The sequence below is a fragment of the Etheostoma cragini genome, chromosome 24 (assembly GCF_013103735.1).
Source record: "Etheostoma cragini isolate CJK2018 chromosome 24, CSU_Ecrag_1.0, whole genome shotgun sequence".
Classification (NCBI taxonomy): domain Eukaryota; kingdom Metazoa; phylum Chordata; class Actinopteri; order Perciformes; family Percidae; genus Etheostoma; species Etheostoma cragini.
The window spans coordinates 9,410,135-9,434,413 of record NC_048430.1 but is presented as its reverse complement, the minus strand read 5'-3'; the positions used below and the strand labels follow the sequence as shown (position 1 = coordinate 9,434,413).

The following is a 24,279-nucleotide window of genomic DNA, read 5'->3' as shown; positions in this document are numbered from 1 at the left end:
GAGAGAGAAGCCTCAAAACCATCCACCCTCATCTCATTCCCACCTTCAGAACAGGACAGACATCCCGAGGGTTTCCAAGAGGACAGTGGAGAAGCAGCATTACCCCAGCTCGTTGGCCTGAAAAACGTCTTCTACACCATGATCAAGGGATTCTTTGACAGCCTTACTGAAGAGTAGGTTATTTCATTTTCCCACAGAAATGACTGCCAACACTTGAATATAATTGACAGTTGTTATACATATTTTGGTTTTGTGATTTACATTTGTTACACTGTTATTGTCTTTTTAAGGGATCTGAGAGAAATAAGAAACGGTGTTTATAACACTGATGTGAAGGACAAGCTGGCTCACAACTGTGCCGAGGTGCTGAGGCTTGTCATAGAGACAATCACTGACATTCTATCACAAGCCATGAACCAATTTGCTCCCCCACACGCTACCTTGACCTTGGCATGTGGGGCAGTTGGTCAGAGAGTCTTCACCGAGGACACCCTCCAGCAGAGTTTGAAAACCACTTTTGGCGATGCTTACAGTGAATTGATTGGTACAGACACCTCTGTTAGCATCACACCCAAATTCACAGAGGCCATTATGAGAGCGATCAATGATGTGGTCAACTTGGTTCTGTCAGAAACCATACAAGCCTCGCAGAGTGGAGGATCCTCTCATGTCCGTTCTGATACCTGCTGCATGCTCTCAAGTTACAGAGCGTGCAAAAAGATATTTGTACTTCGGGCAATAAAATCCCTCCTTACACAATTTGAGACACAGAAACATTCAGATTTTGAGAGCAAAGATGAACTACTGACTGATGAACATATCATAAAAGTCCAAAAGCCAAAGTTGCCGTGGTGGAGCTTCTTTCGTAAACAACTGAAGAAGAAGGTCCACCCGGTTTCAGATGAACAAATAGACGAGGAGGTCAGGTTGTCACCAATTAAAGTGTCATCTGGACTCTCCTCACCTCCTCAAGCCAAATCCAGCATCGGCTCAAAGCCCTCCAGTCAGCAGAACTCCACCCCTCTGGAGATGTTTGATTATGTATCAGAGGATGAGGAATTCCCAGCAGAACTTACTGGAAACGCCTCACCTTCACACTCCATCAGCTGGTCTCCAACAGCTTGCCTGGAGGATGAGGTTGTTGAACCAGAAAACCAAAAAAGCCCACCCCTACCCACAACTGAGACCGAGGTGAGAAGTTCTTCTCGTCCTCCGACTGGTGACTCTGGTAGTGGGAACATTGCTGTTGGAACAGAGCAGGGTGTCACGAATGCTTCTGACACTGAAGCCATTGAGACCCAGGCTGAGAAGAGCAACAGAATCTGCCCATATTGCAAGGTATGGATGCTTTTACCTAGGAAAGGAAATCAATTTGACTAGAAGTTGACACATGGAGTTCACAGTTCAGAAACATTAAACAGCCTAACTGAATGACCTCTACTGCTCACTTTTCATACACAAATACAATTTGATGATACAATTTACTTTATTTTAAGCAAGGTTGTGTATGCAACACTTTTGCTTGCAATAAAACTTTCCCACATATTCCTAACTTTACTCAAGTATTTAGTTAAGGATCTGAGGTTGTACAGTGAAATGTATTCAATGCATTCAGTCAACTTCAAAGGTCATCTTTATGTTGAATTATACAGGTTTATTTTATTTTATTATATTTCTGTACTTAGCCTGTTTTATTTCAAATATGCTAAAAGCGCAAGATGGAGGACGATCCGACGGCTTCAGCTCAGGATGAGGCTGTCCACACCAACAGGTCATCACTGCTGCAGAGAATCTGGCTCTTCTGCTGCCGTCAGAACTGTCGTTCTAGGAGTGACCTCGCAATTAACTAACAATAAATCTACTCCATCCCCCTCCCTTCTATTTCAATAAACTGAAAGTACCATAAGCATAGTGTTGATGTGTGGTCTATGGTAAAGGATGTGCTGGTTCTGGTGGTATATTGTGTATGTGATGTACTGACGTTGAGAATATACTGTATGTAGAAGGTGATCTGTCGCTCTCTATCATATCATATGATCTATATCAGTAGATGGTGCTCATCTTATTTTCAAGGTTAAAAGTAAAATTGTAAGTCTTACCAAAAACTACATCTGCTAATGAAAACCATGTTAAGATTGAAAGCTGCAGAGCGAGAACGAGACGTTCAGGGACATTTTGTGTTTAAGGAGTTAAGTGTTTTCTCAACTGCTGTTTCTGTTAACCGGCACTAGAGAAAAGATATGTCATCATATAAAAAGCACATCATTTGTGCATTACACACCTATAACATTGTGGGACCTTTGAAGAAAATGAACAAACCATGCAACTTGACTCGATTCACTCGCTGTGCAGATTCAGGTGTTTTATAATATTAGCAGCTAATGTAGTGCGGAGCTGCCAGACTAACACAGGTCTGATAAAACACTTCTGTTAACTTCACGTGAACAGATTTTTTTTAGTTTAGTCTTCAGACCCAACTAACGCTGTCAGCAGGTTTCGTGCAGCTCCCTTGGGACCCCAAAAGGCTTTATACAACTTGTATGCAGTAGTATTCCCCAAAAGCTGTATACAGAATTTAATGTGTAAACTCTTTGGAGTTCCCCTGTCAAATCAGAAGGATTCTTTTTCTGGGGAGCATGACAATTCTCAGTATGTTCGGACGAGAATTTAATTAAAAGGAAAAACCTGACTAAATAAGCAGAGAAGCAAATAACTGCAGATGACAGGCAGACTTCAGAGTCAGCTTTAGTAAAGTCAAACGATGAACCACATCACACAGAAGACGTTTTGATGTTTTTTTCTCGACTTTTATATTTTTTTAAACAAACAAAAAAAATAGCAGATTAAATAAAAATTTACTGTAGACATTTGCAATCATTGTGCACTTTAACTACTACTTCTGATACGGTCTGAAATGTCTCCTTGCCCCTCTGCGCGTTCTTCACCCCTCCCACGTACGAGCCTGAGCTCAATGTGGTCGTCACATTCGGAGTTACTGCAAGTCTGCTGGAGAATAGAGTAGTGTGAATTAGAGATGAAGTAGTTTTGATGAGTGAAATTGCGGCTCCATTGTCTGCTCTGATCCAGCGACGCGGCAGTGCTAGTGAAAGTCTGTGTGTGGGGCAGAGCCCTGAGGGTCGGGGGAGGGGTTGGACAGAGCCCCGAGGAGATGCTACTTTTAAATCTAGCTACCCTTTCAACATTACCAACCCTGCCTTCAATTCACTGAACTGGAAAGCACCATGTGTGCCTTCCTCCTCTGGATCAGTGTTTAATAATAATAAAAGACGTACATGGTCTCCAGTGTGTGTAAAAGTGGATTAAGTTTTGCTTTAATAAAGCAATCTATAAATAATTTCTTTGAGAATTAGTCATACGGTGATTTACACAGCATGTTGGTGTTGACGTTACATCTTTATATTTGTGTGTAAAATCTGTGTATTTCTGTACTTGCCAAATAAAGTTCTCAATTCTGTATTTTAGTATGTTCACTGTAGAGATTAGACTAGGACTTTTTTTTTTCTTTCATCTTTTATAGTAGTGTTCATGGTTTGGTTATATTACAATGCATCTACAAGAGTGTGTGTGTGTGTGTGTGTGTGTGTGTGTGTGTGTGTGTGTGTGTGTGTGTGTGTGTGTGTGTGTGTGTGTGTGTGTGTGTGTGTGTGTGTGTGTGTGTGTGTGTGCGTGCGTGCGTGTGTGTTTGTGTGCGTATAACTGACAAGTAAGTTCACAGTAATTTGAATATTATCCATCACTTTGACATCAAACTAAGCATGAAAGTAAAATTAGGAGTCATGAGGTGTGAGATGCAGAGTTAAGATTGATGGTATGACACTCTTGCTTTAATGTAATATTCCCATTCCTATAATCATCATGCCACTGCAGTACTTAACCCCGGGCTGACCACCTCTTCAGCGCCAGATCGTTACATACACTCTTGTGTATGCAATCCTAGTCCTAGTGTTTTGCATTCAAGTTTGCTTTTGTGGATCACGTATTAACTTTTACTCTCCGTTCATCTGTTTCCCTCCGAGCGGCCTTCCACCCCCTCGCCGACCTGCCACCAGGCTTCACCTGTGTTGGAATACTTCCTAAGAACATTAAACTACCTGAACCTTATCCTGACTACGGGTGTTTTTCTTTCTCTGTGTTCTGGGTCTAACAAAATCGTAACACATCACCTGTGGGAGGAACCACTGGGGCTGGGTGTGCTGCCACATGGGTGGCAGGGAAGGTCAGGGGCCTCAACGAACCCAGACCAGGGCGGCAGAGGCTGGCTCTGTGGACGGGGGGAATCTGACTGTTGTTTGTGCATATGCACCAAACAAGGGCTCACAGTATTCAACCTTTTTGGAGTCCTTGAATGGAGTCCTGCATGGGGCTCCAGTGGGAGACTCCATAGTTCTGCTGGGGGACTTCAACGTACACATGGGCAATTATGGAGATGCTTGGAGAGGCGTGATTCGGAGGAACGGCCTCCCTGATCTAAACCAGAGTGGTTGTCTGTTGTTGGACTTCTGTCCTAGTCATGGATTGTCCATAACAAACACCATGTTCGAATATCGGGATGCTCATAAGTGTATGTGGTACCAGAGCACCCTAGGCCCAAGGTCAATGATCAATGTTCTAATAATTTCATCTGATCCTAGGCCATATGTTTTGGACACTCGGGTGAAAAGAGGGGCGGAGCTGTCAACCGATCACCATCTGATGGTAAGTTGGGTCACAGGGTGGAGGAAGACTCTGGACAGACCTAGTAAGCTCAAACGGGTAGTGCGGAGGTCCGAAGGGCCCAAAGGGCTGCAGCCTCTGCCGTGAAAGAGGCAAAGCAGCAGGTGTGGGAGGAGTTTGGAGAAGAGATGAAGAAGGACTTTGGGTTTGCACCCAGGTGCTTCTGGAAAACCGTTCTGGAAAAACGGGGAACCATCCAAGCTGTGTACAGTAAGGATGGGAGATAATAGGGCAGCAGGACTAGTTGGAGGGATTCTATCTCCAACCTGAACCTAAAATTAAATCATCAGTTCCAGGAAGTTAAGATGTCCGCTGAGTCAGTCTACCAACCCCCTTTCTTGATATACAGTATACAGTATATACTAATTATCAACAGTGTTGAACAGGGTACTAGGATCCTCCAAGTTAAATTTAAGACATTTTTTAAAATCTTTTTACCTACCTAGGCTAAAATTTAAGTAAGCTTCATGGCCGTATAATAGAAAATCAGTGTAAATGTTAAGACTAACCATTATTTACCAAGTAACATAACCTAGATTTAATACCCATCACCAATAAAAAGGAAGTCTTAGCTGAGTGCAGTGATACTTCCCACAAGAGTCTGATGTGGAATAGTTCATTAAAACCTATTAGGGTGTGGCTATAGTCTAGGGAGCGGGGCAAACCGTCATCAATGAAAAAGGAACTCTGCCGAGTGCAATGATGCCTCCCGTATGTGTCTGAGACAAACGGCTCATGATTAATGAAAGGTCCGTGGTTAAAGTACCTGGGATGTGGCTAAAATAAAGGCGGTGGCACAAGACACACATTTTGTTGCTTAATATCAAGTGTAGAACGCACAATGACTGGGTTGGGAACCATTCCCTCATTCACTCACTCATTATTCCTATATAGTGTTTATTAAATAGGTAACTACATAGGGATCTACCAAACAAGATTTCGGACACTCACTGAGAGTCAAGCATGGTTGCTTCAGAAGATGCGCCAGTTATTTGTGTGACGGAGGTGGGCCACCCAGCCAACCTAGTGAATAAATACTGCAAAATTGGCGACCGCACTATAGTGCACTATTTCTAGGGAACGGTTTTGAGCACAGCCAATGTAAATGTCTTGTAAATCGGATGGTCTTCACATGAGGCTGACTTCCTGTTGCCAACAGGTGGCACTATGACTATGAGTCATAGCCATGTGGATATCCTCGGGTCTCAGGTCTCTGGGCTCTCATCAAGCATGACACATTTCAGGCAGATTGGACAATATTCATTTGAGTAACAACAACCTCCAGTTTCATAGCGAAAGAGATACACAAGAAATGCATGCACACATGCACACACACACCCATATACACACACACTTACGTCCCTTCTTCTGGTAGGCTGTCAAATAATGTTGTGTGCATCTCAGGGAGAAACACCCCCTTCTTAATTACTGCCATGCTAATTGAATCCCCGTGTGAATGATGCATGGGGATAAGACTCTCTCTGACAGAAAGAAAATGAAATAGTATTAAGCAGCCAAGTAGATAATCCATTTAGGAATGTCGGGGAAACGAGAAGGATTAGTTAATGCAGCGCCATATGGCTCGCCTGTTGGAAGACATCAAAGTTGTTTGAAATCTAAAATGTTTTCACTAACAGTCCCTCTCTCTTCAAAAATAGAAGTTTTTACCAGAATTCTAAATTCTCTAACAAACTGAACTACCTTCCCAAGGCAAATCAGAACTAATTGTTTGGATGCCTGGCTTATTATTCATTATTTTTTGGATGTTACATTTTACCTGAGCTTTTGTAAGCTGAACCTAGAGGGAAAACCTTGGACTTAATAAGAAAATAACTCCAAACTATTACTGTAAACATCTAATTAAAATGATTCTTACACTCTCCTGTTGGGTCTTAGACAGTTCTAGAAAGGTGGGTCATGTAGGGTTGAATCCCAATTAGCAGTGGTTGGTAGCTGGTAGAGTCTTTTAGAAACAGCAGAACACTATCTATGACAAAGAGGGAATTGCTACTTTCCTAAAACATTACATATGTATCAAGCATCTCAGAGTAGGAAATCATTTCCAACTGGCCAAAATTCCTATAATGCAAGATGCTAAATTTGGTTTAAACAATTAATCATTTTATCAGCTTTCTTTATCTTAGGGAATGCCTCCTATCTCCAATATTTAAGACAGTTCCAGAGGAGAATTAACCTGTTAGAAAGAGGAAATAATGAGGACAATAACTTTGTTAAATAGTAAAGTTTTGTAAAAAACTGTTAAATGTTAAGAGTGACCTTGGGCAACGTGTGCTCTCACTGCAAAAAAAGAGGTCTTTACAACCTTCAGCAGCTTTGCAAAAGTAATGACCAACAATTTAGACAGTAATGTCTGTGTGGAGGTGAGAAAGGAGTCAGGGTTTCAACTTCTCTCTCAAGTTCTCTTCCCCCCCCCCCCCATTCTAACAACATTACTGTCACTGTTCATGTGAACAAGCAACACTACGATTGTCTTCCAGGAGACACTAGGTGTGTTCACAAAGACCCTAATAATCGTTATAATACCCTAATCAGAATAAAAGTGCCTCATGCAACTACCTCAATCAGAAGAGATTTTTGGTGATCAATTTATTATTTCTTTTCTTTTTTATATTTAAACAGTTGCACCCTCCACAATCCCTCCCTGCGATCAAATATCTCACTCAAAAACAAGGAATGGAAATAAGCGAAGGACCAAAACCACCTCAATCAGAAAGAGATGGAGGTTGATCTGGCACAATAAGGAGGAATTTTCAAAATAATCCGTTTTGATTGGAAAATATTAGCTTCTAATAACCAAGTAAACGCTTAGTCTTGCATTGCCAGACCTTCCTCCACTGCGCTGCGGAGGAGGGTCTGGTTAGTCCACACAGCATTCCGGGAAGCAACTTGTTCAATGTTCAAAGGCAGTTTTCTGTCTGGATTTACCCTGCAGAGATCGGAGGTAAATTTACTTTAAACACAAAGAAAGCAGAAGGCACTTTGGTATTTCTGGCAGCACCTGAAACATCGTCGATACAGACTAGTAAACACTGTGTTTAGATACTTTCTTTCAGGTTGGAATAAAGCTCAAGTCCCTATACGGACCAAAAGTATGGTGGTGGACTGGTAGCTGGAGACGTGCCACTTGGGCACTGCCAAGGTGCTCTTGAGCAAGGCACAAACCCCCCAACTGCTCTGGATGCCTTTCTATGGGATCCCCCCCCCCCCCCCCCCCCCCCACACTCTGACATCTCTCCATTAGTGCATGTATAGGTACTGAGCATGTGTGTGTAATTCAGGCCTGTGTGTAATGTGTGCAATAACCACAGAGTGTAAATTGTAATTTCCCATTGTGGGATTTATAAAGTAGACATAATTATTATTAATATAATATAATAATATAATAATCCATCTCCTTACTGAAAGTCAGTTTAAAAACCTTATAATTACCGATTGGTTCTAGTCTGAGTGAGTAGTGTTTTTAGTTCAACTTTTAGTGCAATCTGTTCAACAAAGCTGTCCCTTAGTACAAAGACTAGCTCAATAGAAGCCAATGTAGTATCTTTGTATTACTGCACAGCTGTTAAGTAGTGCTACACTATTCCGAAAGACTCAACATTGTCTCGAAGGAAGTGCAGGTAAACTTTGAGAGTCTTGTTTTGTATGGAGGTCGGTGGATCTGCTTTGTTCGAGTTCAATGTGTCAGCACTTTGCGGCTTGTCACCAAGATTTCATTATTGTGAGACTGACATCGGTGTGATCTCTTGTTACTGCAGGCAACATCTCATCTGTTGCTGGGGCAACGCACCTGCATAGGAAGGCGAGGAGGGGAGCTCATTTCCGTAGGTAATCTATGGACAGGAATCAACAACCACACACAGACACACACACAGCCACATACCCCCTTTCCCTCACAGATATGCAAAATACATGCGGTGTCTTTTCTTTATCCTTCACCCAACACCAGCCTTTTACTGTTCACTTTATCAGCTACTCTCATCTGTTCTTGCTCTCCCTCCCCCTTTTGCTCCTTCCATCATCTATTACTCCAACCATATCCTTTGCCTTACCTCTCTTGTGTCCTTTATTGCTTTCTCTCTCTCTCAGTCTTCTATCTTTTGCTTCTTTCCTCAATCTCTCCTATCTCCTCTCTCTGCTCTAGTACGCTGCAGATGGTGCTTAATGGACGCATAACTGAGCGTAACTGCCTCGTGAATAATTCCACAGGCACAAGGTGAGCCATAGGACAGCTCCATATGTGGACCCACAGAAAGGTAAGTGCAACACAAACAACAGAGTGTAACTCTCTATAACAACCACCACATTTTAAGACAACTTAAGGGGTACCATGAATTCATTTTCATCATGATTAATCAACCATCCATCCATCTTCGTCTGCTTACCTGGTTTCGAGGGTAGCAACTCCAGCATGGAACACAACACTCTCCTTTCCCGAGCCACTTTAATTAGCTCCGATTGGGGGATCCTGAGGCGTTCCCAGGCCAGGTGGGAGATATAATTGCTCCTCCTAGTCCTGGGTCTTCCCCGAGGCCTCCCCCCAGCTGGACGTGCCTGGAACTCCTCCCTAGGGAGGCGCCCAGGAGGCATCCTTACCTGATGGCCGAACCACCTCAACTGGCTCCTTTTGACGCGAAGGAGCAGAGGCTCTACTCCGAGTTCTTCACGGATGACTGAGCATCTCACCCTATCTCTTAGGGAGACGCCAGCCACCCTTCTGAGGAAACCCTTTTCAGCCGCTTGTACCCTGGATCTCGTTCTTGACCCAGCTTTCATGACCATAGTTTTGGGTAGGAACAGACACTGACCGGTAGATGGAGAGCTTTGCCTTCTGGCTCAGCTCTCTTTTCATCAGAACATTGTGATAAATTGAAGGTAATACCGTCCCCACTGCAGCGATTCTGCGACCGATCTCCTGCTCCATTGTCCCCTCACTCGCGAACAAGAAGGCTGGAGAAAGCACTCCATCGGTTTCCTGCTGAAACCCCTGGCCTCAGATTTAGGTGCTGATCCTCATCCCAGCCGCTTTACTCTCGACTGTGACAACAGATCCAGTGAGTGCTGAAGGTCAGAGGCCGATGAAGTCATCAGGACCACATCATCTGCAGCACCTCCCACAGTATCTCCCAGGGTAGCTGGTCCTGCGCCTGCTTCCAGAGCCAAAAAACACACGTAGACCAGGTGGACATACTCCCAGGCTCCCTGCGAGAGTGAAGAGGATCCTTTGTTCTACGACCAGGATGATTAATCATTTTAATTAACTAAACATTTACAGCTCCAACATACACTTTATCTGTAGATCTATCCTCTGACCTGGGCTTTTCCATCATCCTTTCATTGAGTTCCTTGGAGTGTTATCCTTTGTCTTCATAGTGGTTATTGCCAAAATGCTGACTCACCAAAACTTTCCAGATACAGTTGAACTCAATTTAATTATGAGACTTACAGTCAGGTCCATAAATATTGGGTCTCCAACACAATTCCAATCTTTTTGGCTCTATACACCACCACAATGGATTTGAAATTAAACAAAGAGACTTCACCAGACTTCACCAGAGTGAATACAGAGGGTTTACCACAAGATGTAAACCATTGGTGAGCCTCAAAAACCGGAAGGCCAGATTAGAGTTTGCCAAACAACATCTAAAAAAGCCTTCACAGTTCTGGAACAACATTCTTTGGACAGATGAGACCAAGATTAACTTGTACCAGAGTGATGGAAAGAGAAGAGTGTGGAGAAGGAAAGGAACTGCTCATGATCCAAAGCATACCACCTCATCAGTGAAGCATGGTTGTGGTAGTGTCATGGCGTGGGCATGTATGGCTGCCAATGGAACTGGTTCTCTTGTATTTATTGATGATGTGACTGCTGACAAAAGCAGCAGGATGAATTCTGAAGTGTTTCGGGCAATATTATCCGCTCATATTGAGCCAAATGCTTCAGAACTCATTGGACGGCGCTTCACAGTGCAGATGGACAATGACCCAAAGCATACTGCGAAAGCAACCAAAGAGTTTTTTAAGGGAAAGAAGTGGAATGTCATGCAATGGCCAAATCAATCACCTGACCTGAATCCGATTGAGCATGCATTTCACTTGCTGAAGACAAAACTGAAGGGAAAATGCCCCAAGAACAAGCAGGAACTGAAGACCGTTGCAGTAGAGGCCTGGCAGAGCATCACCAGCGTCTGGTGATGTCTATGCGTTCCAGACTTCAGGCTGTAATTGACTGCAAAGGATTTGCAACCAAGTATTAAAAAGTGAAAGTTTGATTTATGATTATTAATCTGTCCCATTACTTTTGATCCCTTAAAAAGTGGCAGGCACATATACAAACTGTTGTAATTCCTACACCGTTCATCTGATTTGGATGTAAATACCCTCAAATTAAAGCTGAAAGTCTGCAGATAAAGCACATCTTGTTTGTTTCATTTCAAATCCATTGTGGTGGTGTATAGAGCCAAAAAGATTGGAATTGTGTTGATGTCCCAATATTTATGGACCTGACTGTATGTGACTTATGTTGGTAATTAATTAAGATCAGATGTAGAGTTCTGTTTTGACTTTGTCATTAAAGTTTTTTTCTGTTATTCAGTGTCAAAGACACATTAAATCTCCTTAGATTAATATAGGCCAGTTAGCCAGTAGGATATTGTGCTCGGGGACAGAAAGGGGGAGGCTTTGATGCCAGAAACACATGCCTTTGATTAAATAACAATTAGTTCATTTCCTGAGTAATTTTCCTTGTTTTCTCTTTTCGTGTTTTGAGTTACATGCAGTAGCGGTTTTTGGCACGGACGAAGCAGGCAACTGCCTGGGGCGACATTTTTTCATGACACATTGGGGGCGGCACGAGCACTTAAAAAACAACAACCTCAAAGCGGTTTCTGCTGTATTATCTATCATTTCTGATCCTTTATTAGAACATTTGAAAAAAACACTTAAAAGAATCCAGTTATTTATTTTATTTATTCCGCTGACATCTCCTGGACAGCCAACATCACAGCGCTCATCAAGTAGGCCCAGCAGAGACTACCCTTCCTGAGGGTCCTCAGGAAGTACAACCTGGACTTCAACCTGCTGCTGCTTCAAGAGCCTGCTGATCTACTGCATCACAGTCTGGTACGGCAGCTGCACCGTGGCAGACAGGCAGAGGCTGCAGAGGGCTGTAAGGTCAGCACAAAAGATCATTGGCTGCCCTCCCCCCTCCCTGATGGACATCTACACGCCACACTGCCTCAGCAGAGCAGAGAACATCATCAAGGACACCTCCCACCCCGCCTCTGATCTGTTTGACCTGTTGCCCTCAGGAAGGCGCTACAGGTGCCTTAAAGCACGGACTAAAAGACTCATGAACAGTTTCTTCCCTAATCCATAACCACTCTGAACTCAGACATGCACTTACTTTCCTCCACAGCCTATCCCCGGACTCTCTTCTTCCCTCCTACTGTGCAATACTGTTATATAATGCCTGAAAGGACACTGGAATTCTGTGCAATTTCATACAGCGCAATATTTAACCATTTAATTTTGTTACTGTGCAATATTTATTTATTTGTTGTTAATGCCTAACTACTTTTCACACCATAAAGTTATTTTATATACGTATATAGTTTTCAGGCCTCCACTCTGTACTCTCTGCACTACCTAACTACACTTTACTTCCTTATATATTATGTATTTTTATATTTTATATTTATATATTATTTATTATTTACACTGTAAAGGGGTTGCTTCAATCTCATTGCCCAAGTACTGCAATAATACAATAATATATCAATATATCATCATATAAAGACTTGCTTTCAGACGTGGTTAGACAACACAGCGTGAAAACTAATTACTTTCTAGGATCACCCTTAGACTACAGAAATAAGTTTCCCCCCAGCTGTAAGGGCACATAAATTAACAAGTTTCACTGAATGTGCCATTGAACAGTGGAAAAGAAGATTCCATATTCTTCATGTAAAGGGTGTTCAATAGTCAACAGAGGGTTTGGAACATCCAACACTGCTGTGGTTGCAATTCTGCACAATATACCATACGTAAGATGCAGCTCCAGAAAACAATTTGATGGCTACTAATTTATCTTATGAAGGACAAAAACAAGCAGCTTGCCAGTATTTTAAATTAAATAATTTTTAGATTCAGTGTTGCAAAACAACACAATATAAAAGGACTTGTTTAAAATCCTTAGCTGACAACGCAGCTATCATAGATGCTACAGATTCCAGAGAAGAGCCTGACAGCCATGTGTGCTGTGTAGGATCCATTATACACACAGGCCCACATACTGGGCAACCTCTAACGGCTCATGTGGTTTGATTTATTAAATGGAACATACTGAGATTTTCAGAAAGGTTGCACTTTACTTCAAGGTTGTCCTGTTGGTGTAATATAATGTTAGTTGACAATATCTGTCTAACACAGGATCATAAGAGAAGGGATGAATAAAAATAAAGTTGGTAACATTTTACTTGAAATGGACTCTGAGACATTCTAGGGACACCATAACCATTAACAAGCATTTATTGCTTATGATACATCTGATAACTGCTGAATGTGTAACGTCAGGGACAATGACGCTTTCAATTCATACCAATCACAAAGAAAGACAGGGGGATGAAGTCAGCAGGAACAGAAGGAATTTTGCATGTTGAGTTTTTTTGCCAACTGTGTTACAACATGTATGATGATGACTTTGTAGAAGATTGTTTAAATGAAGGCATTTCTTCAAGGTTAATTACAATTAAAGATACATTAACAGTGATGGACACTGACATCAAATCCAAGAACTGGGCAATGTACTGTATTTTTCCAAGTTTAAGAGTTCTCAAAAATGATCTTCATTTCAATTTGACAACAATGTCCTTCACTTGCCACAAGGTAGACAAAAACATATTTGTTTTGGCGGAAAAATAACTCATTAGAACTGCTGATAAGAAACACTCACATGACTAATAAGCTATTTTAAGAGAAAAATAACAAATTATGAAATCCATCTGCTTGTCCACAAAGTTGATTTTTTAATTATAAAGGTATCTCTTTGAAGATGACAGATGTTGCTGGATAAATATAGCAACCTTGGTTAAAATTTAAGGATAAAAAGTCAAAAATGAAGGTAGAAATAACAGATAACAACCCTTAGCTGTAGGAGAGAGTGAGAATGTCCTTTATCTGCGGACTTTGAGAGGGGACGAGTTAGCCAGGGCGGGAAGCCGAAGGTTTCGAACCACAAAGTTCTGCAGCTGTTCATTGGCTGGACGGAGAACAGAAGAGCTGGTATTGGGGGAGGTAGTACAGATGGGTGGGGAGTCATGAGGGGTTTTCCCTCTTACCTCATAGGTCCACTGCATGTCTGCTGCCTGTAATAAGAGAAGTCAGCTGTCATTATGCAACTCTGACAATTATTGAGTCAGATGGTGAATACAGTATGTAATTTAGCATATGCATGGTTTTAACTTTGGCCAGTGCCCTGGCATCTCACATCTGAAGCTGTAAATCCTGCTATCACTTCTGGCTTACTTAGCACTTTGAATGGAAAACCCTAACTTCTTGTTGTTGTTGTTAAAGCTGCTATTTTTTACCAGTAACAGAAACTGTAAATTACTGCACTATTTGAAACTCCTAAAAGTAATGGTAACTCAGAAACCCTTTATTGTTAACATGTTTTTACCAGCGATGCAGACCTCTAGACATTTACTACAATGTATTACCATAAAGCAGAAACTACATACAGACCCAAACGTCAGTGAGATTATCAGAGAATATAATAAATAATTGAAATACCTGGATGGTTAGTCTTGCTCTGTGCTTGCTGTACATGGTAGGTGTGAAAGACACAGTGATGAGGGCTCCAGTAGAACCCACAGGAGGTAACATCCCTGAGGCTGGAGTCACTCTGAACTCATTGCTGCTGCCTGGCAGGAACACTGCTTTGAAAGGCTCCGGCCTCCTGGAATTGGAATGTAAGCCACTTTTCACCACATAACCTTTCTGAGGGGACCTGATGACCTTTTTGATCTTTACACCCAAAGGGCACTATGGCTGCATTAATAGGGTTTTTTCCCTATGTGTTTGACACGTCAGCCCAGCACGGCAGGGATATGCATTTCCATTACAACAGTGCTACCATCTTGAAGGTGTGTCTTTAGTGGCGTGGCTTTTCGGGGCCATTGGAAAAATCCTATTAATGTTATGGGTGAAGTAAGTGAATTGCAATTTTTATTAAATTATAAGAAAACTTGAATGTAATAAGAGCAAATAAAAGAAATGATAGGCGAGTCAACACATACCTGGTTGTGCTGGTTAGACAAAAACCAACATTTGAAGTCTTGCCCAACTCAGTGGCTTCAGTGAGGATGACATCATCCACTTGAGGCTCTGTGGTAATGAGAGTAATAGGAAACTCCCAGATCCTGCCGGACACACACTGCACAGCTAGTACCGCTGAGTACCTGGATATACACACACACACACACACACAGTTTTTTTCAGTTGGTTACAATACTCAACTGCCACCAAAACTCAGAATTTATACTCTATTTTGCACACATTACATACCATTTTTAAAACTGTTAAATTTTTGTTAAAAACCTAAAACAACACAAAATTGTTGTAAATAAGACTGCTATTTGGCACATTGTAATGCCAATATTCAATTGTTTACACTGACCTTAATTATTTAATATTTTAATGAGTTTGCTTTCCAGATTGTAATTGTGCTGAATGTTGCAAAGGAGAAGTATGTTTTTTGTGTGTTTTAGCCCACACAGTCTGTAAATAGCTATTCATATTTACAGTAAAGACAGTTATTCCTGATTGATCAGAACGTTTGAAATTGAGAAACATTAAATCTTATTCATTATATGTTATTTATTTATAGAATCCTTTAATGTAACTTGTATCAAGACTTGCCACAATGATATTTAATGTTTAATTAGAAACATAAACACTTTTATATAGGCTAATACTGCACTGACGTCCATGACATCGTGTTTTATTTTTTAAACTGAAAAAAAAATCTGACATTAGTTTGCATATTAGTCAATAGCAAAAAGGTGTCCTTGGACATTTTAAACTGTCAATTACAGCAAAGCTGCATTTTCCTATGAAAGTTCAGTTACTTTACCAACATTGCCTGTTTTAGTGGGTTTAGCAGTGTGTCTTAGAGATGGCTCTGCAACCATAGGACTTTTTTTAAATGTCAAAATGCTGCCACCGGTGTTTTTCGGTGTAATCTGTCTAACGAGGATGTTCCCTGTCTGTGCAATCATTGCGATTATTAATGTGTTTTTTTATCAATTCTTTTGCTAATATCTGTCAAACACTGAAGCTGATTCTCCGCTCTCTACACTGCAAGACATGCAGCGTCTCAGCTGTGCGTATGCACGGTACTGATTAAGACAGAGAGGCTGGTTCTATCATAATGCTCGCAATGTTTTGAAGAGAACACTATGGTAGTCATAAAATATACACGCATAGTGAATCACAACTTGTTTAACAAGTATTGGCCTACAATAAGTGCTGGTTAGATGTAAATGAGTAGTCAGCTGTTTGGCCGGCAGCTGACAGTTCTGGGAAGCTATGCTCATATAAATCATGAAACCTTAATAAATCATTTAATAAAAAGTGAGGAGACAGGCTTATCATTTCTGACAATCAGATCACTAGGCTATGAAAGCATACATTCTTTATGTTTTAAGGAATATGAAATACAGTCATGAAAGTCAAAGACAAATTTAAGCACCACTTATTCATAAAACAAAATGTTTGGTGCTGTCAATAGGGGGGCTGTAAAAGTGTTTTGCATTACTTTAGTTGAGGAATAAAAAGCCAACTGAAACATATTGCAGCATTTCCGAATCATTTTGGTAATATATATATAATGAACGTTAGTAAAAAGACGCCATTCTTGTATTGTAAAGCATTTGGTTAAGGCAAAAGGGAAGCTGTGGCTGCAGCGGGGAGGACATGGCCAGTGGCAGGGAGTCTCCAGAACCTGAGCAAACACATCCCCACTTGTCTGCTAACATTAGCTAACGTCCTAAGGGTTATGACTGTTGATGGTAAATGTTGATTTTGTTTATATAAGTGATTATTGGTCAGACGGTTGAGCCACAAACATGCTAGCGGAGATCTGCCAACCTTTCTCAAAACCTTGGAGTGAGATTTGGGGGGGGGGGGGGGGAACGGGACGACGACACCCATATTTTGCCACGTACAAAGCAATTTCTTTGGTTCCTTCAGCATTATTATCCTTCAGGGTTTCAATTGGGATTTGTAATGTGTGGGGGGATGAGGTGCTCTCCCTAGGGGGGTATGCCCCCCCAGGATTTTTTTTGAAAAATAAACCATTAAATGGCACTTTCTGGAGAGGTTTGTGCACAAAACATTTAGAAATCAAGTCTTACATGATATGTGCAAAACTGTAGGGTTAAGAGCCTTTGCATTGTTGTAGTATCAGAAGGTATAAGGGCATTTAGCATTTAGGTTAATGTTAATCACTTGTTCACACATTGTATTACCATCTTATGATTCAAGAACTGACCCAGACAATGTGCCAAACGTTATGAACCACATGAAGAGACAGTAGCATATGTCAGCAATAGCTGAGAAGATTTGGGTCTGTGGTGAACAGGTCCAGGGGTCTCTGGTGTAGGGACCAGGGACCCAAAGTTAAATTAATGTTGAGGGATCAACTAAGACCACTAAAATTTTAAAGAATGAGAACCACTGATTTACATAAATTCTAATCCTTTAACATTTGTGCCAAGGCTCAGTAATGTTTGGCCCTCATCCTCTGTGCCCCACTTACTGAATTTACTTTCTTGGGAAAATAAAGACTATTTGTTCATTTTATGAAACATTGAATGAATTATTTACAGTTACATTTAGAGATGCACAGAGGTTAGAGAAGCACAATAGTGGCCCAACGTTGCAGTATCGTACAAAATAGTATAGTATATATAGTATAGTATATACAGTTTTGTATATATAGTATAGTATAGCTCAGATGTGTTTCATCAGATTTCTGCTCATGTTTACAACTTTGTGCACATTCAAAATATAACTCCTCCCATCTCTATTGTCTGAGATTTGGAGAGTTGGAATATAGTCTGCTGTTCATTTTATTGCTACGCTGATGTGATAGTTTCGCATTCAGACCGTCACACAGACACAGAGGCCCATTCAGGTCTCTGACAGAGTTTAGAGGAGGCTGTACGCTGCTCTTCATCGGAGGACTACGCAGGGATGCGACGCGTCACTGCCCACAGCGAGTCCACTAAAATGAACTTAAACTGCTATGCTTACCAGCCGCGCTGCTCACCTCTATCTTTACAGAGAGAGTGGACAAAAAGCAACGGACGGGTCTGTGATACTCGGAGCTCATACCTGAAGCCGGGGTAATGCACCTGGGCTGGATCGTGAAAAAAATGTTCTGTTTACGACATTTCGAAAATTCCACAGACAGGGAGTGCTCTTGAACCCCCTCACAGTCTCTGAAAGCACAACTAGTCGATCACGAGTAGCTCAACAGATAGATCTATAGATAAACTCATCTTTCAGAAATTTGACCGACCGGTTTGACACTTCAGCCTGAGAAATCGGGGGTGTGGCGTCTGAGCGTGTGAAACCAGTCAAATGCGTGTGTCTCACGGCCAATGCGTGAGAGTTGGCAGCCCTGCTAGCGGCTGCTTGTACTTGTTGCCATAGTAACTTCAAACTTTCTGGGCTGTAGCTGTCTCAATCCAGAGAAATTGAACATGCAGTTCTTTTTGTTAATGAGTGGCTTTTTATTGAGGAGGATAAATGTTCTACTGTCAAGTTTACTTCATAGGCGGTGTGCTGGTGTTATTACATTATCTGGGTCACATAACAGTCATATAACCAAAAGTTGTATCCTGGGATTCATTTGTTTGAAAGGAATACATAAATATTTTTAAATGTGACTGAAACAGACAATTGTACTGCTAATTGAAATTATTTTTGAGACAATTTATTGTGTAGAAAAATGTAGAATTACTAAAGCTCTACTGATTTTCCATCCACATCAGAAGGTATCGAATCTTCCCTTTAAGCTACACATCCGGACCACGTTAAAAAGGAAGAGGAACTTATCAGTAAAATAAGCTGCTTCAGGCTTCAACTGGAACAAAAACCTTGACAAAGTTTGCCGTCTGTGGCACGCAGATAAACAACTCTGATTCAGTCTGCTTTCAACGCATGTTTTTCTTTAAGTCATTCTTCCAATTCTTCATCTAATTCATCTGAAAAAAGGGTAATTTGAGGATTCCTATTTATCTGAAGAAACATGATTCTCTAAACCGGTTTTTAATGTTCCTACTTTCAGTTTGTGATACTTGGTTCCTCATCTCACTACCCAGGGCAGAGAAATAACATGTAGATAATGGAAGAGCCGATTAGCGACACCACAACCCCTGTCATTTCCTCATAGAGAACTCATTAGCTCTCAGAGGTATTGATCCTACCAAGGCACGCCTCATTAATGGTCTCTACAGACAAAGTCAGGAGCTGATAAATGAATGCACTCTTCACTCAGCAGGCTGTCACATATAATATACAGTGAGGAGGACAGTAGAGAATAGCTTAACTGTAAGATTAGGGTTGAGCGATGTTAACAGTAAAACATCGCAATTGATGATGACATCGTGGGGGGAAGCACATTTACATTTTTTTTTACTACTATGGGTTAACATTTAACCCAGAGACGATCAGACATACATTTACATGCCCTCTTTAAGTAGACAGTATTACATGGCTATGCTGCCGCCTGCTGGTAGGGGCAGTAAATTAAAAGTGGACCTACTTTCAAGCCCGACACTCAATCGGATGTCAGTGATTTGCGTAATGACAGTACAGTGGAACGTTTGCCTTTAACAGAGAGACAGTAATAACCTAATATACCATTATAACTGAGTTTAAAATGCAGTATGTCTTATTAGATTGTGTGTAAACCCACCCCCAGACTAGGCTAGTAAAGTTACTATGGCAACTAGCCACATGTGCATGTAAGTATACATGCTGCCTCCGGTTTACCCTGGCACGTGCATGCCAGTATACAAAATTGTTTATGAGATTCGCGGTTTGGCGTGTAGTTTGAACAGAGATCGTTTTTTCCACTGAAGCTAAAAACGTGTGCACGGAGCTCACTTTTCGCTCAAAACTCTTCTTAAAAAACAAGCAATTTAAATCTAGCCTAAGTGGTGAAACTGGTAGTTTTTGTAGAAGGAGTTTATTTTGGCATTTAGGTGGAGTATTAACAAAACTCCAGTGATGGTAAGTAGCTACCATTTAGTACTTTGTCTGTTTTTGTTTGTTTAATTTGGATTATTTTTATTATTATTATAATTAGTATTGCTTTTTCTATGAAATAAAAATAATTAGGATAAAAAAGAACAATAATGGTTGCTATTATTGTTTTTAATAATAGTTTGTAGGGTCTACTGCAGTGACAAAGCCTGATTTGCTCACAGTGACTCACAGTGAAACTTTATCATTAGTGTCAACATCTACACAAAAAAGTCCACCAATTCACAGGCATAGAGTGACAAGACATTACTACATAACTACTTCCTATTTGCTTACATGCTTTATGTGAAGTGTCTGAGAATATCCAATTATTATTGTGGTTGAATTCGTTTTTTAAGCCTCTTTTTATGGAGCTAGAATAGTGACATTACATTTTGGCATTGATGATTTCTTTAGCAATCAAAACAAAACCTGAGCTGAAAAAGTAAACACTGGCTTTGAAACACTTTAATTTCAATAGTTGTATCGGCACTGAAACAAGTACTGGCCCGGAAAAAAGTTCCACTTAAAAATAAAACACAGGCATTTAAAAAATAAAAATAAAATAAAAAGTGACAGAAAGTTAAAACGGAAATTCGAAGAAAAAACAGTAAAAAAGACTGTTTTATTTTCCAGTGGAACATTTTTCAGTGCCAATACAACGTTGTAACACAAGTGTTTTAATGACATGGTGTCCTCTTCAGTGATCTGACATAAGAAGAATTGCCTCAACAACTTAAAGTTGGCTCACCAAAGTGTCAAGGATAAAGCGTGTGTGAATAATTGACAATTCCACCTAAGAAGTATAAGTCAAAAGAATATCCAAATACTTTTCTCACTGACTGCCATTATAAGTGATTTTCAAAAAGCCATGTGTGAATTCATTAGAAAAGCAAGAGGACAATCGCTGGCGTTTTAAACCTTAAAGGTATCAAATGTGCTTTAAGGTCACACCAGAGTAATGTCTTTTCTATATGGATCTGACCTGACATGGCAAGTGCTGTTAAAGCAGAGGAAGCTAATGAGCTGGCCTCCCCCTTTGCCTCTGAGATAGCACAGCATCCTTTAGCTACTAACATTAAGACTCAGCACATATAGACAGTAGTAATAAATGAATGCAGAGGCCAAACCTCCTGAAAGAGAGAGAGAGAGAGGGAGAGAGAGAGAAAGAGAAGATGGGAGAAAGAGAGAGATAGTGGAAAAAGAGACTGTACTTGAGAGGGAGAAAGACAAATGCAGTGTTTACTTAGTACGCTCAATGCAAGTGTGTTATCTAAAGAGAGAAAGAGAGAAAAACAAACATAGTGTTTGTATGCCTTCTTTCCTGTTGTGTCTGTGTGTGAGAATGTGCTAGTACTGTATGTACTTGTTTTTTTCAGACTTATTCTTAGCATCCTTTTGTTTTTTGCACTCACACAAAAGAGGTGTGCATATTTGTTTATCTGAGTGTGTGTTTTTTCTTTTTGTGTGTGCTTTTTCACGTGGTGGTGTTTTGTGCCTCTCAGTCTGCATAATGCTCTCAAAGTATGTGTGTGTGTGCATGAGTGTGTGTGTTTGTAGTTTTCTCTTCAAATGAGTGTTTGTGTATGTCTACATCTCTCACTAGTCTTTTGACTTTTAATGTGGTGTGTGTCTGTGGTTTGTGTCTGTCAAAATGAGCCTGTATGTTTTTTTTTTTCTATGTGCATTTGTGCACATTTGTACAATGATTTCGCTTGAATGTGCAAGGTGTTTGTTTGCTTTAGCTGGTATCACAACCAATTAAGAGGTTTAACAAGGAGAACAACAGGATTTAACTCAAATGCTACTGAATCTTTGCAACAAAGAGACACATTTCCCCTCTTACTATCTAAATGTTTCTCAGTGTGTATTTAATTTTCCTGCAAGCTTGTCAACGTGTGTCATATTTTCTTCGAAAAGTTTTTTTCTGTGTTTGTGTGTGTGTGTGTGTGTGTGTGTGTGTGTGCGTGTGTGTGTGTGTGTAGTATTGTAACCTGCATGGCCTGAGAGGAGTGTAGACTAGATTAAGGGTGAGTGATACGATGCCAGTCTCGGGATCGCTTCTCACTGCATCAACGGAGGCAGAAAGGCAGTCCTCCACCTCTGAGTGCTCTGTTTCTCTGGCTGAACGAACCACACACAGGAAGTCTTCCATCACCCAGGAAACTGCCCCGGAGTAAGAAATAAGTAGAAGGTGATTGAGCAGCTGCAAGAACCACCAGAAGAAAAGAGAACATACTGATGCGTTGTATTTGTACTTGGAAGCCGGATTCTCCAAGGTCAAAGTTGCAACCACACCCCTGACCTTGGATTTCCAAGCTCGGAACTCAGAAAACCACAGAGTACCTCAAGCTAAAAATCCAACATGGCTGCTCCGTAAATCAACAGTTGTGAAAGGTGAAGTAACATACATATATAAGCCCTTCTGTCTTATTTGTGTCTCACTAAATCAGTAGTAAACACAGTTCTGTCCATCTTCTATCTGTGGACATGTTACACTGTTTGTATGCACAAAATGAACTGGTATTGCTAACAATTGATACGCTAGAATTAATCAAAACAATGAAAATCCGTCTTGTAAATGGAACGCATTCTTCTCCGTCATGACGTCACTCCCAGCTTTGGCTTCCGAGTTGCGAGGTAAATGGAAGGCAATATGAGCTGCTGTACTTGAGCAAGCAACTACTTGATTTAAGCAACTACTTTTTATTTTTTATTTAAATGTCCACAATTTTTGTTTAATTTGATGCTTGATTTTTTTATTGAAGCATACTGAGGATTTTGTTTTAGTCATAACATATGACACTCCAGTTTACTGATACAGATTGGGATCCACTAATCCAAAACTTCAGATTGGTATTTGCCCAGATACTGACCATATTAAGCAAAACGGGTATTAGCAAGAGCTGAACGCTCGTCCTGCTCTGTTCTGTGAGCACATGTCAATGTGTCAAGTTACTATTTTACTCGCCACGTCCTGCATCTGCTTCACAATAAATACAGTCTACTGTGGAGTCAGTGGTAAGCCACATGTGGTTAGCTAGTTATAAAGAAAAACACCCCCCACCCCAACTTAAAAATACTCAATATCTACAGCCTCACTATAATTTACATAAGAATGATCTCCACTACACTAATGCAGAAATGTAGTGTAATACATGTTTAAAATTTAGGAAAAAGAGTGTACTGGTATCGGATCGGTACACAGAGTTTTGGTATCGTAATTTCTATTGGAAGAGTAATTAAGGAATCCCTTTTTGAATAAATCCTAGGTCTAGGTACAGTACAGGCCAAAAGTTTGGACACACCCTTTCATTCAATGCGTTTCCTTTATTTTTATGACTAATTACATTATAGATTATGACTGAAGCTCATCAAGAGAATTTTAAGTACATAATTCCATGTGTTCTATCATAGTTTTGATGCCTATCTACACATCTACAATGTAAATAGTCATGAAAATAAAGGAAACACATTTAAAGAGGTGTGTCTAAACTTTTGGCCTGTACTGTACATCACCTAACACTGTGGTCATGATCAAAAGAAATTGAAACAGTTTTAGATCAGAGTAGAAAACAATTTCAAGTCATCTTAATTTCTGGTAAATTGGTGTAATTATTTGGTAATCGTTCTGAAAAGTAGTCCTGTGTCTGCTTTTGGAGTGCTACAACTACTGCTATTAGTCAACAACTAAACCTTTCAGAACCTCCTCAAAATCCCTCAAAATCCCCTATTATAACAAAGCTTAAAAAAATTATCCTGTGTTTTCTGATTTTGCAAGAGCACTGGAACTCTTGGAAAAAAGAGTAAAAATCCCAAACCGGCACACACCTCCCTGTCCTTTCCGGTCTTGATTCCCCGGCACACATCCAGTGAGCAGTACATCCATCTTCCTTTCCAGCTGGCAGCCCGCTTCACAATGGATCACCCCAAGTGGAGAGTTCTCAACAGGAACCTCCATGGGAATTCCACGGATGGGGTAAATCCAACAGATGGTTGACAATTCCTGCTCTGACCTGAAATATTTATTTTGATATTGAGTGCACACAGTACTTGGGACAAGGAATGAACCATAACTGGATTTAAAAACATGCCAGGCATCTTTCTAATAGGGTAACTGTGGAAGGCCAAAATCTAAAACTAGACCACCAGCTGTGTACAGCATGTTAAAAATCAGATTTGATTTTTCTCAGAGCTAATGATACTAGCTTCTAC

The 24,279-nt window shown here is 40.7% G+C and overlaps 2 protein-coding genes across 3 annotated transcripts in view; one reads left to right on the top strand and one right to left on the bottom strand.

Annotated features, from left to right (window-relative positions):
- The first annotated feature begins 483 nt into the window (after positions 1 to 483).
- Positions 484 to 1,873, top strand: LOC117939167. Its single transcript, XM_034864228.1, has 2 exons — positions 484 to 1,338; positions 1,713 to 1,873. Exons 1-2 carry the CDS (start codon positions 592 to 594, stop codon positions 1,848 to 1,850), a joined length of 885 nt encoding a protein of 294 aa, XP_034720119.1. The 5' UTR covers positions 484 to 591; the 3' UTR covers positions 1,851 to 1,873.
- Positions 1,874 to 13,061: 11,188 nt separating this feature from the next.
- Positions 13,062 to 24,279, bottom strand: part of LOC117939149 (cilia- and flagella-associated protein 47-like) — a 72,834-nt gene continuing 61,616 nt past the window's right edge. For both annotated transcript variants that reach the window (XM_034864196.1, XM_034864197.1), the window contains exons 63-67: positions 23,896 to 24,080; positions 22,059 to 22,230; positions 15,048 to 15,209; positions 14,542 to 14,707; positions 13,062 to 14,117 (exon numbers count right to left, since the gene is read on the bottom strand). In XM_034864196.1, coding sequence (XP_034720087.1) covers positions 13,926 to 14,117; positions 14,542 to 14,707; positions 15,048 to 15,209; positions 22,059 to 22,230; positions 23,896 to 24,080 — 877 coding nt within the window. In that variant the 3' untranslated portion in view covers positions 13,062 to 13,925. The remainder of the gene's footprint in view (positions 14,118 to 14,541; positions 14,708 to 15,047; positions 15,210 to 22,058; positions 22,231 to 23,895; positions 24,081 to 24,279) is intronic.